The sequence below is a fragment of the Erinaceus europaeus genome, chromosome 12 (assembly GCF_950295315.1).
Source record: "Erinaceus europaeus chromosome 12, mEriEur2.1, whole genome shotgun sequence".
In the NCBI taxonomy this organism is placed as follows: Eukaryota; Metazoa; Chordata; class Mammalia; order Eulipotyphla; family Erinaceidae; genus Erinaceus; species Erinaceus europaeus.
In genome coordinates, this window is record NC_080173.1 from 19,677,621 (window position 1) to 19,696,126 (window position 18,506).

General features: G+C 38.2%; 1 protein-coding gene across 1 annotated transcript; it reads left to right on the plus strand.

The window, feature by feature from the left end:
- The first annotated feature begins 989 nt into the window (after positions 1-989).
- Positions 990-18,332, plus strand: LMOD3 (leiomodin 3). The gene is made up of 4 exons (XM_007523327.2): positions 990-1,225; positions 1,715-2,006; positions 4,957-6,315; positions 16,531-18,332. Exons 2-4 carry the CDS (start codon positions 1,734-1,736, stop codon positions 16,555-16,557), a joined length of 1,659 nt encoding a protein of 552 aa, XP_007523389.2. The 5' UTR covers positions 990-1,225; positions 1,715-1,733; the 3' UTR covers positions 16,558-18,332.
- Positions 18,333-18,506: the final 174 nt, after the last annotated feature.

Here is an 18,506-nt window from a genome sequence, read left to right on the forward strand (position 1 = left end):
CACAATAACTTTGCTCCTTGGAATATATCCAATTTATTCTAAGAAATAACCTTTCATATGTGCAAATATGTAGCTTCAATTCATTGAATATATGCTTGTGTATGTGTGAACTAAAAACAGCCCAAGTATCTAGTAATTGGGGATTGGCTACATAATCTACAGTACATTCAAATAAAGAATCACAACAAGAATTCTATAGTAGTAAGATATGGAATTTCAATACAATGGCAGAAAAACCCTAATTTTTCAAGTGGAAACAAAAAAAAAAAACAGATGACACAAGATTACTGAATTTATATGTCTCAATAAAGGAACTAAAATAATATACCAAAAGTTTAATTAATATTTGTACCTCTGTGTAGTGAGATAAAAGGGCATTTTGTTTGTGTTCCCCTCTTATCCTAACTTTCATAGACTTTAAGTTTTTTTTTTTGAGTTATCATTGCATTAACAAAGTTGAAAAAAATGGCAACTATAAAAGATAATTTCTTTTCCAGCCCTCTGTCACATTTCTATCCGGAAAGATATATAGTGGTTGGTTTCTTGCATATCTTTTCAAGAATCTGCTAAATTGATGAAAATGTTATGTATATATAAAATTCTTATTCTCTAAAACACAAATAATAAGATACACTAATCCGACTATTTTGTACTTTGCTGCATTGAATAACTTTGTACGCCTATCATTTCACCCATGTGAAAATCTGTAGGTAACGTTCCTAAAAGTGGAATTGCTGTGTCCAAATGGGTAATGTGCTTGTATTGTTTAAGTAATTATGACCATATTGCCCTGTGGGTTTATGAAGAAAGCTCCTGATTTCTTGCAGTACGTCAATGGCTTGGATACTGTTTTGGCTTTTTGTTTGTTTTATATTTCAATTTAGAGACAGTTTAATTTATTTTGGTCTAATATACAATAAGAAAAAAAAACAAATTACTTAAAGCATTAAACTTCTAACTCATAGTGGAAATTCAAGAGCTGGTTGTCCCCATCTGTTGGATCACAGGATCTTGATGCAAATAAGGACATCTTCCAAAGGCTCAGCTTACACAGCAGCTGAGTAACTAGCCAGACTTCTGCTCGGCTGTGTACAGGGTTATTTGCTTCCAGAATTACATTGTGATCAAGAGGCGAATCCTGAAATCCTGGTTCCCACCATCAAGTGAATTTTTCACCTCAGTAGAACTCAAGCCGCTGTTTGGATTTTCCTTCTAAACAAATACTGTAAGTTGCTTTAACCATTAAATAATAAAAGAAAAAAAAGTGGTTTCTCCTATAGCAGTGGGGTATGTGTGTAATGTGTAAGGACTGCATGGATATGTGTAACAACATGAACACATATAGCAAGAGAATTCATTTTATTCCTGCAGAGATTCTGTAGACCAGTTACTCACTGGCAAGCCAAGGCAGCTGTACTAAAATGTCAGATGGCTTTGCACAGCTGACTCAAGTTGCCTAAAAGGGAGAAGCATAGTAGTTCCATAAATTGACCCTATCCAGCCAACCCTTGCTTAATATAGATACTGAGTGACCGTAACTGCAGTCCATGCTAGCTGTTTGTCAAACACTGCTGGGGAAAATTCTCTCAAAGTGGTGTTGAACTGGAATATTTGTTAACTGAAGAAACATCTTGGAAATTAAAAACAGTGATTTTCTCTCTCTCTCTCTCTGTCTCTTTCTCTCTCTCTCTTTGTTTATTGTTTGCTGCAACAGAAAGACATAGAAAGAAACCATGTCAGAACACAGCAGGACTGATGAAGAGATTGATGAAGATGAAATCTTGGCAAACTTGTCCCCTGAAGAACTGAAAGAGCTGCAATCAGAAATGGAAGTCATGGCCCCTGACCCCAGGCTTCCTGTGGGAATGCTTCAGAAAGATCAAACCGACAAGCCACCAACAGGAAATTTCGACCATAAATCTCTTGTTGATTTTATGTATTGGCAAAAGGCATCCAGACGCATGCTGGAAGATGAACGTGTTCCTGTCACCTTTGTGTCATCTGAGGTAATGAGGGATTTTGTGTCCAATAGAGAAAAAGTAGATACAGGATGGCAGATGTTCACATTGTAACTCATTCTTCAAGAGCCCATGTTTGTCTTGTGTTGCCAATTACAGACTAAGACATGACGGTTTCCTCCAATTGAGTGGAACCTTTTGAAATATGTACAGAACATAGTTATGAGGGGAAAGTGGGTAATTTCTTGCAAATGTTTCTTTTAAAAATGATATTGGGTCTGCTATGTAGAGAAATCTGTGTCTTTAATTTTTTTTAGTCTTTATTTATTTTTTAGATAGAGACAGCCAGAAATTGAGAGGAAGGGGGAGAGAGGGAGACAGAGAGACACCTGCAGCCCTGCTTCACCACTTGTGAAGCTTTCCCCCAGCAGGTGGGGACTGGGGGCTTGAACCTGGGTCCTTGCACACTGTAACATGTGCACTCAACCAGGTTCGCCACCACCCAGCCCCAAGAAATCTGTGTCTTAACAGCCATGATACTTAGTGAATTGTCTTTAAAAGCGGTTAAGAGCGGTTGTCTTTAACCCTTTTTTTAGGACTATAGCTCCCTTCCCCCCAACCAAACCCCCAAGGATCTGATGAAAATGCTACACCCTATCCTTTGAGTGTATGAATACACATACATTTCACATACAATTTCTTTTTTTTTAACTTGTTTATAAAGTGGAAACACTGACAAGACCATAGGATAAGAGAGGTACAATTCCCACCACCAGAGCTCCGTATCCTAACCCCTCCTCTCACGTACAATTTCAAGAGTGTCATAATTCCCCCAAACACCCCCTAACATAAGCCTCACAGTTAAACCAAGTCAAGTAACTGACAATATCTGAAATCTCCACATTGCGTTGGATATCAGTGACATTTAGAAATTAGTAGCTATTAAGCTGTTTTAAAGATAGTTTTTTCGTACATATGTTCTTCTTACCAGAGAACTAGAATTGTAATAGCATCTTGGAATTTGTTTTATATCAGCATACCTTTAAAAATATCACACTTAAAATTACTGAGAAAAAATATACTTCTCTCAGGTGAAATCTCTTTTAGTTAAACCTTCTAACATATATATATCACAATACCTTCCTCAGTTTGGCTTATAATTAATTAACTGAATAAATTGGTGTCATGGTCAAGAAAAAGTCTAAATATGTACTGAGCTCAAGAAAATAAACTTCTGGTTTAATGAGCTTAGAGCTTAAGAGGTAATTTTACATCAATACTTATTTTGGGCAATTGCAGATTAGAGAGAGAGTGGAATGATTGGACAAGTTTACTACTTTCTAGTTCTAGTATGACTTGAACAGTTTGACAGTTGACTCCCCCTGCTGGAACATAGTGGTAAAAAAAAAAACATGACTTTTTTTAAGTGTTCACTGCTGATTCCACCCTATATTATATTATGAACAATAAGATCAAGTTCTTGCTCAAATGAACCTGTGTTTTAAACTACTTCCAGTACTTTCAAAATAACATCTATGGAGTACAGGATTATATGGAAAAGCATACTATGAGCTAACAGATGAGCAAGAATCTAATAAACATGATTTTTAAAAAATCCCTTTTTCGGGAGTCGGGCTGTAGTGCAGCGGGCTAAGCACAGGTGGCGCAAAGCACAAGGACCGGCATAAGGATCCCGGTTCGAACCCCGGCTCCCCACCTGCAGAGGAGTCGCTTCACAAGCGGTGAAGCAGGTCTGCAGGTGTCTATCTTTCTCTCCTCCTCTCTGTCTTCCCCTCCCTCTCTCCATTTCTCTCTGTCCTATCCAACAATGGCAACAACAATAATAACTACAACAATAAAACAACAAGGGCAACAAAAGGGAATAAATAAATAAAATAAATATTAAAAAAATTTTTTAAATCCCTTTTTCTTTTCAGATTAAGAAAATTATTGTGTAATCAAGAGCCATTTAATATAAATATTCCTAATTAGCTACATACAGAACAAAGACTTCCATATATTGATAAGCCATAAGGTTTACAGAAATTCTTCTGGAGCTGAACACCAATGAAAAAAAAATACAGAATCTGAAAACAGGGTAGATGCTACTTCATTTTAATATGTGGGATGATATGTTAAAGGAAAAATTATGTAATTTTATGTATATTTATAGGAATTGTATCTTAGCATAATGATTATGCAAAGAGACTCTCATGCCTGAGGCTCCAAAGACCCAGGTTCAATTCCACACACACACACACACACACACACACACACACACACACACACACACCACAAGCCAGAAATGAGCAGTGTTCTCGTAAAAACAAAAACAAACAAACAATAACAAAAAAAACCCAATGTCTTTATTTTGGTTTTGTTTGCTTGCAACTTGATATGCATATTTTGTTTTTAAAAATAACCTCAAATATGCCAGAATTATATAATGGACAAAGTAAAAAAAAAAAAAAAAACCAAAAACTCAGCTGCTGCTCCTCTTCGGTTATTTTAACGGTTATCTTTTCTTCAGCATAACTGCAACTTAGCAAGTATTATAGCAGACATTTTTCTTATACATTAGGACATTTTTACCATATATATGGTTTGTGCATAGATGCAAAAAATGCACACAAGTGGCATACTATATGTAGTTTAGTTATTTGCTTTTTTCACTTATAATACTTTACTTTCTCCAATGTATATTGCTCTATTTTATTTATTATGAGAGAGAAAGCCCAACTAAAGCACCACTTGGCTCTAGTATGTGGTGGTATCTGGGATTGAACCTAGGATCTCTGGGACCCCAAGCATACAAATTTTGACCTCTGACACTGAGCTAGCTCCCTGACCCCGATATTGCTGTATTTTCTATTTATTTGCCACTATGTTTTGTTTTGTCTTGTTTTGTTTTACCACAGCGCTGCTCAGCAATGGCTTATGGTGATGCAGGGAATGCTGCTATTTTATGTATTTTAACCCTCATACATCTCTCTTTTAGGAAAATATTCAAGAGAAGCATGAAGAATTAGACAAAGGTAATAAAAATGTGTCCCAGTATTTAAAAGAAAAGCTCAATAATGAAATCACTTCACAGAAAAGAGAAACAAAGGGCAGTAACAATGTTCATGAAACAAACAATAATACAGAAGATGAAGAAGATGATGATGGAGATGAAGATGATGATAGTGAAGAGAGCGAAGAAAAAGCAAAAAGAGAAAAGGAAGACACATTAGAAGAGAAAATCAGAAACGGTGAGAGCACCTGTCAGCAGGTAACCAATAAAGCATTTGAAAACCAGAAAGACAGACCAGAGGCCCAAGAAAAAAGTGAGAAAAAAATATCAAAACTGGATCCTAAAAAGCTATCTCTCGATACCAGTTTTTTGAAAGTTAGTGCAAGACCTTCAGGAAACCAAACAGATCTGGATGGGAGCTTAAGACGAGTCAGGCAAAATGATCCTGATATGAAGGAACTCAACCTGAACAATATTGAAAATATTCCCAAAGAAATGTTACTTGACTTTGTCAATGCAATGAAGAAAAACAAACACATCAAAACGTTCAGTTTAGCAAATGTGGGTGCAGATGAGACTGTAGCATTTGCTTTGGCTAATATGTTGCGTGAAAATAGGAGTATCACCACTCTCAACATTGAGTCCAATTTCATCACAGGTAAAGGAATTGTGGCCATCATGAGGTGTCTCCAATTTAATGAGACATTAACAGAACTTCGGTTCCACAACCAAAGGCACATGTTGGGTCACCATGCTGAGATGGAGATATCCAGGCTTTTGAAGGCAAACAACACTCTCCTGAAGATGGGCTACCATTTTGAGCTTCCGGGTCCTAGAATGGTGGTAACCAATCTGCTCACCAGGAATCAAGATAAGCAGAGGCAGAAAAGACAAGAAGAACTAAAACAGCTGCAACTCAAAGAGCAGAGAAAGCTGATAGCCATGTTGGAGAATGGGTTGGGACTGCCACCTGGGATGTGGGAGATGTTGGGGGGACCAATGCCAGATCCCAGAATGCAGGAGTTCCTTCAACCTCCTCCCCAGTCTCCCAGCTCCCAAGCACTTTCCTTCAGTAGACGAAATGAAATGATGAAAACTCCATTACAACCTCCACCGCAGTGCCAGACAGACCCTGACTCCTTCAGTGTTGTGAAGCTGAAGAGGATCCAGCGCAAATCTCGGATGCCAGAAGCCAGAGAATCACAGGAGAAAACCAACCTCAAAGATGTGATCAAAACACTCAAACCAGTGCCAAGAAATAGGCCACCCCCACTGGTGGAAATCACTCCCAGAGATCAACTCTTAAATGACATTCGTCACAGCAATGTTGCCTACCTAAAACCTGTAAGTAGACAAAGGGAGAAATGGTGAACAAGGATGAGATAGATGCAGCCCAGTCTCACTCCTTATTCATCTTAACACCACTAATCGTTACTAACTAGGATGCCAGTCAGCATTATTAGGTGACCTGAATGACTGATTAATCCACAATAACAAACATCTCTAAAACTTCTGTATCAAAAATATCAACAAGCATTTATTGAGTGAGCAAAATTCTATAGAAACATCATATGAATTCACTCACATAGTCATCTTAACAAATTTTTAGATAGTCACTGCTATGTTCCTCATTTTATAAAAGGGAAATGAACCTTATATAAATTAGGACTTATCAGAATGTATAGCAAGGAAGCAGTAAGTTGACATTGGAGCTCTGTTTCAATTCTAACTTTTATCCATTTCACTAACTTTATGCTATCCCCAGCTATGCAGAAGCTATAGTCAAAAGTCCTTAGTATCCTGATATAAGGAATAAATAAGTATGAAGCTTAATTGGGTTGGGAGATAGCATAGTGGTTATAATTGAGGCAACAAGGTCCCAGGTTCAATCCCCAGACCACCAGAAGCTAGAACTGAGCAGTGATCTGGGGAAAAAAAAAACTTAACTAGGTTAGTCCTTTATAAATAATTGGGCTTCCAATTATTTATAGATGCCTAAAAACTGTTAGTTTGGTTTTAGCAGATGTAGAAACACTGTCATTGCCTTTATTCACTTCATTTTTTCAGATAGGCAGACAATGGTGGTCTTAAAGTTAGTGTTTCCTTGAGTTAATAGTATTTTAAGCTGTTATTATTTTAGCTTTTGTATTTACTGTTAGTTACTGTTACTGCTACTAGTATGAAAATGTTCTATTCCTTGCATATTAACTTCAGAAATAACATTTTTATTACTACAAGAAAATTTCAAAGGCTGGAAATATGTGGCCAGGGTAACAGGTGTTTGATAATTAACAGCAACATTTTAAAAATTTATTTATTTATTTATTCCCTTGTTTCCTTGTGTTGCCCTTGTTGTTTTATTGTTGTAGTTATTGATGTCGTTGTTGTTGGATAGGACAGAGAGAAATGGAGAGAGGAAGGGAAGACTGAAAGGGAGAGAGAAAGATAGACACCTGCAGACCTGCTTCACCGCTTGTAAAGCGACTCCCCTGCAGGTGGGGAGCCGTCCTTGCGCTTTGTGCCACCTGCGCTTAATCTACGGTGCAACCGCCTGACTCCCACAATTTAAAAAAAAAAAAAATTTGTGTGTAATTTAATCAAGAGCTTACTTCACCTAACAGTTAATACTACTGTTTCATCATGGAAATTCACACTTTTTTCAAGATACCGTAAGCATACTTTTTCCTGTTTTAAAGAGCTCTATAGGGGAGTCGGGCAGTAGCTCAGTGGGTTAAGCGCACGTGGCGCAAAGCACAAGAACCGGCCTAAGCATCCCGGTTTGAGCCCCCGGCTCCCTACCTGCAGGGGAGTCACTTCATAGGTGGTGAAGAAGGTCTGCAAGTGTCTCTCTTTCTCTCCCCCTCTCTATCTTCCCCTCCTCTCTCCATTTCTCTCTGTCCTATCCAACAGCGACGTCAATAACTACAACAACAATAAAAAAACAACAAGGGCAACAAAAGGGAAAATAAATAAATAGAAAAAAAAGAGCTCTATATTTAAAAATAGCATTATTATTTATTCACACACATATAAGACATACGTATAACCCTTGTCCTCATTGCACACTTTTGCTAAATGGACAACATTCCATTCTTCTAAATTAACCTGCTATTTAGAAGAAGTCTGGCTTTTTGCGGGCAGAGCCAGGGTTAAAGTACTAGAGATCACTTGAGGTCAAGCAGAAGTTCCTTGTCTGTCCTTGAGTACATTATCAAGACATTTAGCACCTGCTCATCCCCCAAGTAGTGAGATTGCATAGTAGGTGGAGTACCGTGTTGTTTTGAGAAAAACTATCTTGGGTTTTCAGGAAAAAACCATGACGTGTTTTTATGTCTTTCTATGCAAAAAATGTGCCACGACTTTTCCAGTAGCTCAACCCCTATTTTAATCCACTACTGGTAAAACTTAGTCAAGTAACCATGACAGCCATACTAATTTTTTAAATAATGTTAATCTGAAAAAGAATGAAGAGAAAGCTGTTTTACATTTGCTATAGATTCAGGCGAGAAGAAAGAATAAAGTTCAAAAGATCATCTGACCCAACTCCCTACCTCCTGAGGATTTGTTTTCTACAGACTGAACCTGCTTTCCCTGAAGTCTGCCCCATTCTAGCCATTCACTTATTTATTAACACACAAATCTTTCCTTAGTATTCCGGTAGATTGTGCCACTTCAGAGGAATCAAGGTTATAGCAGTGAATGATACAGATAGGCATTGTTTTGTCATAGTCAACACTCTGCCTTTTAGACAACTACCATCAACACTTCTTTAAGCTATATATATATCATTAAGATAAATCCATCACATTGCTGCACAAATGGCCTACCCTGTTACATTATTTCAATATTTTAATGCCTTCGAAAACATTACCCTTTTTTAAAAAAAATATTTTTAAATATTTATTTACTTATGTATTCCCTTTTGTTGCCCTTGTCGTTTTATTGTTGTAGTTATCATTATTGTTGTTATTGATGTCGTTGTTGGATAGGACAGAGAAAAATGGAGAGAGGAGGGGAAGACAGAGGAGGAGAGAAAGATAAACACCTGCAGATCTGCTTCACCTCCTGTAAAGTGACTTACTTGCAGGTGGGGAGCTGGAGGCTTGAAACCGGATCCTTACACAAGTCCTTGCGACCCACTGTGCTATCACCCAACTCCACATTACCCATTTTTAAGTTGTATTTTGCTTGTCTTAATGTCCACTAAGAAGTAAAAGCATACATTAGTTCTCAAGAGCTAGGTTATAGCAGATGACTATGGAAATAATAATATTTTCTGGGTACTAAACATTTGTTAAGAGACTATATCTTAAATATTGTCAGCACTCATAGTAACTATGTCAGGCAATGAATTTGTTCATTTCACTTGATCCAGTAAATAGTTCACAGTGTACACATACACCACATCATCAGGCTTGCATTTAAAATAGATAATTTTATCTGATACTTATACCCCAGTCAAGATGGGGGAAATGATGCCATAAAACAGCACACACAAAGAAGAAAAATATGCTGCAAAGTATACACTGACATGATTTTGAATGATCTTCTTACTATCAGCCTTTGCTTTGAGCTATTTTTCATATATTCAAAGAGAATGGCAATTTGTCTTGCTTTCACCTACCTGTCAAGCATCTCTTTCCTGGCATGTATCTCAGATACAAAAGTTTCCTTAACCTCGCCTATCTGGTCCTGTACAACACTGTGAAAACCTGAAAATGCTTGGCTTTTATGATGCCTATTGATTTCACTAATATCCATGTGTGCCTCAGTGCTCTGTTTTTGTGCTTTGTTGCATACATAATAAATTTCTGCCTTAATGCTGATTAACCGTACAATCTTTTTAAATTTTTAATATTTATTTATTTATTCTCTTTTTGTTGTCCTTGTTTTTCTTTCTTTCTTTCTTTCTTTCTTTCTTTCTTTCTTTCTTTCTTTCTTTTCTTTCTATAGTTATTGTTATAGGACAGAGAGAAATGGGGAGAGGAGGGGGAGACAAAAAGGGGGAGAGAAAGACACCTGCAGACCTGCTTTACCGCTTGTGAAGCAACCCCCCTGCAGGGGGACCTGGAAGCTCAAACCGAGATCCTTAGGCCAGTCTTTAGGCCGGTCCTTGCGCTTGACGCCACGTACTCTTAACCTGCTGCGCTACCGCCGGACTCCCCTGTGTAATCTTTTAATAGACGTTTTTGCCTTTTTGTTTTGCAATCAGACTTACAGAACTTCAAAAGTACTACAAAGAATTCTTCAATGCCCGTCACAATCTGCCACATGTGCTTTATTTATCATTCCTTAAAAGCTTGCCCATCACCTCAGCACATGTGCTGTTCAGCAAGGCACAGAGTTCAGTGGAAGCACTAACAGTGTGAAAGCTCTGCTGTGGTCTTGCTTTTCCAGTTGTGTGAATCCTTAACATCAGGATAAAAACCTGCAGCCGGATTTGTAAAACACCATTGATTGTGAGGGGCTTTCTGATGTTAGGGTTCTTGAAAAAAAATCCAAACTTGTACATGTTAGACTTAGTTCAATATTATAAATGCCATCTGTGTTGATACCCCCCAGCCTAAGAAAAAAAGATATGTTGTTGTCAAATGTAAGACACAACACTGCTCATTTAGAGACAGAGAAGCTGGAGAATCCACTTTCCTATCTCAGTGCCTTGACCTGAAACTACAGGTGTGGGATTGGAAGGTGAGGGGGCCAGGAGGTGCTCTTCCCCTTCTTGTGCTGGAGAATGGAGATGCCTGCTAAACATGCAGATTTTCAAACATGTCATTTAAATTAAAAAACAATTTTGGTATGGGGGAGCTAACGTAATGGTTATGCAAAAGGACTCATGCCCGAGGCTCTGAAGTCCCAGGTTCAATGCCCTGCACCACCATAAGCCAGAGATGAAGAGCTGACCAATGCTCTCTCTGGTAAATAAATAAATAAAAAGTAGTGAAATGTGATTTTTTTAAAAAAATCTAATGTTCTCTAAAATGTTAAGTGTGAAAAATATATTTAGAAAACTTAAAAGGTGAGGGGAAGGGGAAGGGGGAGGAGGGGGGAAGTAAAAAACTAAGAAAAAAAAAAAAAAAAAGAAAACTTAAAAGGTGAGGGGGACTTATCGCCAAATCAGGGACTTGGAAATGTTTGTATTTTCTTTTTTAAAAAAAATATTTTTTATTTATTTATTTATTTTTCTTTTTTTGTTGCCCTTGTTTTTATCTTTGCTGTGGCTATTATTGTTGTTGTTATTGATGTTGTTGTTGCAGGATAGGACAGAGAGAAATGGAGAAACGAGGGGAAGACAGAGTTGGGGATAGAAAGATACCTGCAGACCTGCTTCACTGCTCGTGAAGTGACGCCCCTGCAGGTGGAGAGCCAGGGGATTGAATCGGGATCCTTATGCCAGTCTTCAAGTTTCACACCATGTGCGCTTAACCCGCTGCGCTACATACTGACCTCCTTTCTTATATTTTTTAAAACTATTTTATTTATTTATGAATGAGAGAGATAGGAGGAGAGAGAGAATGAACCAGAGCATCACTCTAGCATATTCAATGCTGGGTATCAAACTCAGGGCCTAATGCTTTGAGTTCTACTCTAATTAGTGCGCCACTTCCCTCTTAATTACTATGTTTAAATATCACATAAAAGCACCTAAGTGGGGCAGGGGTAGATAGCATAATGGTTATGCAAACAGTCGTGTCTGAGGCTCCGAAGTCCCAGGTTCAATCCCCCATACCACCATAAGCCAGAGCAGACCAGTGCTCTGGTTAAAAAAAAAAAAAAAAAAAAAGGAATCTGGTGGTGTCACAGCGGGTTAAGCGCACACGGCACAAAGAGCAAGGACTGGCTTAAGGATCCCAGTTCGAGCCCCTGGCTCCCTACTTGCAGGGGAGTGGCTAAAAAGGCAATGAAGCAGGTCTGCAGGTGTCTGTCTTTCTCTCCCTCTCTCTGTCTTCCCCTCCTCGCTCCATTTCTCTCTGTCCTATCCAACAACAATTACAATAATAACTACAACAATAAAACAACAAGGGCAACAAAAGGGAATAAATAAATATTTTTTAAACAACAACAAAACACCTACGTGTCTGACACCCGCTGAAGTATTGCACTGGGCCACATCTGACTTGTATTGCATGGCACTAACAGCTGGGCTGGTTGATTGCCAGTTTCTCCCTGGAGACAAAATTCTTTGGATTCTCTGGTGTTTCTGTCTCTACCAGGGTCTACTGTCCAACCACTGGCCTCATTCACTCAATTCCATTATTTATTTGGATTCTATAGATTATTTGTTTATTGTGTTGCTGTTATTTTTAACTATGCTACTAAAGTCTTTGTCTTACCTAAAAAACAGAATATGTTAATGATGAATTAATTTCCAAATATGAATAACTCTGAGTCAATATAATGCCAGTTCAAAATGAAGACATTAGGCTGAGGCCACTTTATTTTTCCCTGGGAAATGTAAATTTCTTCCTATTTTTAGTAATTTTGTGGTCTACTTTTTTAAAAAAATTTTTATATTTATTTATTTTCCCTTTGGTTGCCCTCGTTTTTTTTTATTGTTGTTGTTATTGATGTGGTCGTTGTTATATAAGACAGAGAGAAATGGAGAGAGGAGGGGAAGACAGAGGAGGAAGAGAAAGACACCTGCGAACCTGCTTCATCTCTTGTGAAGTGACTCCACTGCAGGTGGGGAGCCGGGGGCTGGAACCGGGATTCCCACGCCGGTCCCTGCGCTTTGAGCCACGTGCGTTTAACCGGCTGCACCACCGCCCGACTCCGTCCACTTAACTTCTTATTATCCCGGATGACCACTAGTACTTTTCACTAAATAAAACCATCTGCAAGGTCAACTGCCTTTCTACCTTATTTAAGTTTCTGCACCAAACAATGTAACTTTTTTTTAATTATATTTATTTATTTTCTGTTTTGTTGTCCTTGTTTTTTTATTGTTATTGTAGTTATTGTTGTTATTGATGTCGTTGTTGTTGGATAGGACAGAGAGAAATGGAGAGAGGAGGGGAAGACAGAGAGGGGGAGAGAAAGACAGACACCTGCAGACCTACTTCACCGCCTGTGAAGCGACTCCCCTGCAGGTCGGGGCTCGAACCAGGATCCTTATGCTGGTCCTTGCACTTTGCACCACATGTGCTTAACCCGCTGCGCTACCGCCTGACTCCCTTAACTTTTTTTTAAACATATCAATTTTACTTTGTGTTATCTATGTATGTCTGAACTGCTTCTGTCCAGTTGCCTAAATACATTGCCAGTTTTCTACTTTCGAAAGACTTTGGTATGATAATATCACGAGCATCTTTAGCTCAGATTTCATGACATATTAACAGTTTCTATGACTATATAGTTTAAGATTATAAACCTTTTTTTTCTTCTACCACAGTTATTGTAGGCTCCCTGCCTACAAGAAGAATCTGCCACTCCAGGTGGCCATTTTTTTTTCTTTATTTGTTAGGACAGAGAAAAATTGAGGGGAGAAGGAGATTGAGAGGGAAACAGAGACACCTGGCTTCAGCACAAGTGAGGCTTCCCCTAGAGGGGGGTGTGTGAAGACTCGAACCCCAAATCTTAAGCATGCACTTAACCAGTGCACCATCTCATGACCCTCAAGATTATAGACTTTTTAAAATAAATGTTTTTAAGATGTTTTATTCATTATTTTATTGGATAGAAACAGAGAGAAACAGATGGAAGGGGGAGATAGAGAGGGAAAAAGAGACTTCCTCCCTGAAGGTGGGGACTAGGGGCTTAAACCTCTGTTCTTTTTTTTTTTAATGTTTATTTATTTTAATATATTTTTATTTATTCCCTTTCGCTGCCCTTGTTGTTTTATTGTTGTAGTTATTATTGTTGTCGTCATTGTTGGATAGGACAGACAGAAATGGAGAGATGAGGGGAAGACAGAGAGGGGGAGAGAAAGATAGACACCTGCAGACCTGCTTCACCACTTGTGAAGAGACTCCCCTTCAGGTGGGGAGGCGGGGGCTCTAACCCGGATCTTTATGCCGGTCCTTGCGCTTTGCTCCACGTGCGCTTAACCCGCTGCGCTACCGCCGGACTCCCTAAACCTCTGTTCTTATGCATTGTAACATGCTTGCCCAACCTGGTGAGTCAGCATCTGGCCCTGATTCTAGACTCTAAAGTCATCATTTCTGGTCATTCTCCTTTGTCTCATTTAAAAGGTCTTTTTCTTTAATTAGGTTTCTCTGTAATTAGATTCTATTCTTTGGAAATTTCCTCCACTTTCCTCTTTTCTGTGTCAGTTATCACTTAACCTAGCTAAACACCAAACCTCCCTTTTTCTTCAGATCCCTCAGGATTTTCTGAGCACCCTCATACAATCTGCTCTCAACTCACGTTCTCCCCCCTGCCTTTTCGTTTCTCAAATAGAGAGATAGTCAGAAGCAGTGAAGGACCTCTTGAATTGAATGTTGTGTGGGCAGAAGCACATCAAAAGTCCTTTCTTTTGGGTAGAAAGTTAGGAAACTTTCCTAGTCAGAGTTCATGGTCAGAGAGACTATAGCAGATTTCTGAAATGATTCACCACATTGGCAGGTAGTTGTGGCCAATGTTTCTCTTTCTTAGTCATTAGTGTACAAATTCTGCATGTTCTCTGGGCTTCTTCTGTGTCCTCTGGAAGGTTATGTGCATGATGGATGAGTCACCTTCCCAATATAACACACCACTTGAAACTATGTGACAGCTTGCTTTATCTTCAAACTGTTTTTATGAAACAAAGCCATAAAGCTGACTTCTAGTCAGACTTTTGCCACTCTTGTATGTTTTTTTTTCTTTTTAAGAATTCTCTAATATTTTTAGAGTTCAGGAAGTATCAAATTAAAATATACTTCAAAAATGAAAGGCCAATTTAAGTATTTTGTGTCCTGGGGTGTTTTTTTTTTTAATATATATATACATTTGGGGTGGTGGTGGTAAAAGCATGGGTACTGGAGTCAGACAGATCTAAGTTCAAATCCTGCTCTGGCCCTTTCTAACTATATGACCTTGGGTGAAATTCTCTCTGAGTCTGTTCTCTCTTTTTTCCCTAATTATCACTTTACTGTGGACATGTTGGTTTACAGAATTTTTTACAAATATATTCATTTATTTATTTTCCCTTTTGTTACCCTTGTTGTTTAATCTTTGTTGTGGGTGTTATTATTATTGTTATTGATGTCATTGTTGTTGGATAGGACAGAGAGAAATCAAGAGAGGAGGGCAAGACAGGGAAAGAGAAAGATAGACACCTGCAGACCTGCTTAACTGCTTGTAAGGCAACCTCCCTGCATGTGGGGAGCCAGGACCTTGAACCAGGATCCTTATACTGGTCCTTGCGCTTCGCACCACGTGCCCTTAACCTGCTGCGCTACCACCTGGCCCCCGAGTTTACAGAATTTTTATTGTCACAAGGGTATATTTCCATATCTCCCCAGCCTGTTTCCTCATCTAGAAATATTTACTAAAAATGAATAAAGAATATAAAAATAAGTAAACAAATAAGTAAAATTTATTTATTGAGAGAGAGAAAAAAAAACATCATTCCAGCATATTCTGTGCCAGGAGCACCTGTGTGCGAATCATGGTTTCTACCACTGTATCATCTTCCTGACTGCAGATGTTCCCTCTTTTACAAGTTTGAAGTAGGATGAAATGAGGAAAATGGTTTTTAAAAAGTTAACACTGGAGGCTAGGTGGTGGTGCACCCGATTAAACGCACATATTACAATGTGCAAGGAACCAGAATCAGGCCCTCAGTCTCCACCTGCAGGGGGTGAACCTTCATCAGTGATGAAGCAGTGCTGTGGCTCTCTCTTTGGCCCTCCCTTGCCATCTCCCTCTTGATTTCTATTTCTGTACAATAAATAAATAAATATACTTTTATATTTATTTATTTATATTTATTTATTCCCTTTTGTTGCCCTTGTTGTTTTATTGTTGTTATTGTTGTCATTGTTGGGTAGGACAGAGAGAAATGGAGAGTGGAGGGGAAGACAGGGAGGGGGAGAGAAAGATAGACACCTGCAGACCTACTTCACCGCTTGTGAGGTGACTCCCCTGCAGGTGGGGAGCTGGAGGCTCGAACCAGGATTCTTATACCAGTCCTTGCACTTTGTGCCATGCAGACTTTACCTGCTGCGCTACTGCCTGACTCCCCAATAAATATTTTAAATTAACATTGATCACTAACTTGTAACACTTTTCTTAATCCTTGTAAAACTTATATTTTCACTATATGTCATTTTATAGCTAAGAAAATTTATTCCAACACTATCCAACTAATAAGTTGGACTTATTAACTAATAAGAACTTGAAGTCAGGCAAACAACAATAACTCATGTTTCTCTAAGATACTTCACCATGAAAGTAAATGTCAAAAAAAAAAGGCAGTTCTGGTTGGTGTTATGGTTTCATCATGATTTAGAGAGTTCAAGTCAGAATTTCTGCATTCTTCAAGGTATGTAAATTTTGCAAAGCTATACAGACTTGTTTACAATTAATATCTTGAAATTCTAAGGTTAGTTATTTACTTTCTTAATGTTTAAATTACAGGTGCAACTGCCCAAAGAACTGGAATAAGAAGCAATAAAAAAATCTAGAACAAGAAGTTTAAATAAGTGACTCGTGATTTAGCTCTTGGAGGCTATTTCAATGGCAAAGTCTGAATCCAGGTGTCAGAACTGGGAATAAAGCTAACATCTGATGGAGGTATCTGGTAAAAGCAGAATGCTTCTTCCAAAATAGGGCAAGAAGAGAAAGAGAGATAGAAATAAAAAATTAGTATTCAGGGAAGAACATCTTATCAGTTTGAGTGAATGAGGTGGAATTAATCAATCAAATTCTACTTAATAAACATTTGCTTTACTAGTGTTTTCTTCTGGCTAATAGCAATAAATGTGGGAAAATGTTATGTATTATCTCATTATCTCTTATTTCCTCTGCTGTAATTCACAAAGTATCTCAAAGAAAACAAATCATGCTTTTCCTTTTAAAAGTGTGAGAGGTTTGAACTCCAGGCCCTTGTGATACTTGAAAAAAGAAAGAGTTGTTTGTTGTTGTTAATTTGTTTAAGGAAGAATTGTTAACTAGCTCTTTTTTTTGGAGAATAGGTTGAGCTTTTGTTTCCTGTCCTGCCTTGCTTTCTCTCCTGGATAATTCTCTAATGTTTTGGGAGAAAACTACTGATAGTGATTCTATGAAAGCAGATTTTTAAAAAAATTGCCACAGGGTTATCAATGAGGCTCAAGCTCAGTGCCTGCACTATGAATCCACTGCTCCCAGTGAGAGTTTATTCCTTTTATTTTCCCCCTAATTTTATTAGATATCTCAGAGAAATTGAAAGGGGGAGGGGACACATAGACACCTGCTGACCTGCTTCACCACTTGTGAAGCATCCCCCATGCAGGTGAAGAGTGGGGGACTCAAACCCTAGGACTCATACATACTAATATGTGGGCTTATCTGGGTGCACCACTGTCCACCCCCTGAAAGCAGATCTTAAGCTACATAGTTTCAGAAAGAAAGAAAGAGAGAAAACCCTACATGTCTTTCCCCTATTTCCATGCATACAGTGGTAGTAGGAGACAGTATTTTCGTAGGGAAAAAGTAGATAAAACATTTACTAAGAAACTTTTTCATTTTAGTTAACTATATATTCTATTTATTTTGTAAAGTTTAATGCTCAGCATTCTCAGGATGCTTTTTCATACAAGGTAATGAGATAGAGAGGGATCGACTCCACAGCAGAACTTCCTTCAGTGCCAATATTCCTCCCACCTAGTACAGGAACCCTAACCCTAACCCTAACTCACACCATCCCATGGTAAGGTATGCACTTTACCTGGTGAGTTATCTATCTGACCCTTTTTGGAGTTTTGTTATTGTTTATAAATGTAATCTAATCTTGTTTTTCTCAAAAATCTTCTCATGGAAACTTGCTACTGGTTAAATTTAAAGCCATAGCCTGTTACTCAAAGCACTGCACTGCCCTCCTCCTACAATATACTAAGCTGCTGTACTTTGCCACAAATCTTTTATACTTTTCTGCATAAACAGCCTCACACACACCATCTGCCTATGCTCTCAGAGACCTTGCTTTTTGTAAAGCTCCCCTAAGAGACGTTCCTTCTGTTGTCTATTTGCATGTCCTACCCCATCTTCAAAGTCAAGTCAGGTTGCATCTCTTCACAAAAGATTTTCTAGACAACTCCAACCCTAGTGTTTTTTTCTCCTTCTAAGCTCCTAGCACCGTTACTTCTTGTTTTGGTCATGAAGTGCATAGAATCTGAAACTTTGTATAGAAGTGGCTTTGATGTCTTCTTTACCAGAGTGAGTTAATTGACACTTACCATGAGTCTCTTTTCATATAGTCTGGGGAAGAATAGGCCTCATGAAAACAAATATTTCTTTTTGGGAAGACAATCATTAAGAGAAAAAATATGATGTTTCCATTTTTTAAAAGATGATTTAGTGTGTAAAATTTAAACAGTTATAGTTTTCAATCAAGCAACAAATTTTAGGATAGTAAT

Bases quoted from the DNA above. Each gene is read 5' to 3' on its own strand.
- LMOD3 (XM_007523327.2), top strand. From the start codon at position 1,734: ATGTCAGAACACAGCAGGACTGATGAAGAGATTGATGAAGATGAAATC. The intron at 2,007-4,956 runs GTAATGAGGGAT...TCTCTCTTTTAG, and splicing joins TCACCTTTGTGTCATCTGAG to GAAAATATTCAAGAGAAGCA. The intron at 6,316-16,530 runs GTAAGTAGACAA...TTTAAATTACAG, and splicing joins ATGTTGCCTACCTAAAACCT to GTGCAACTGCCCAAAGAACT.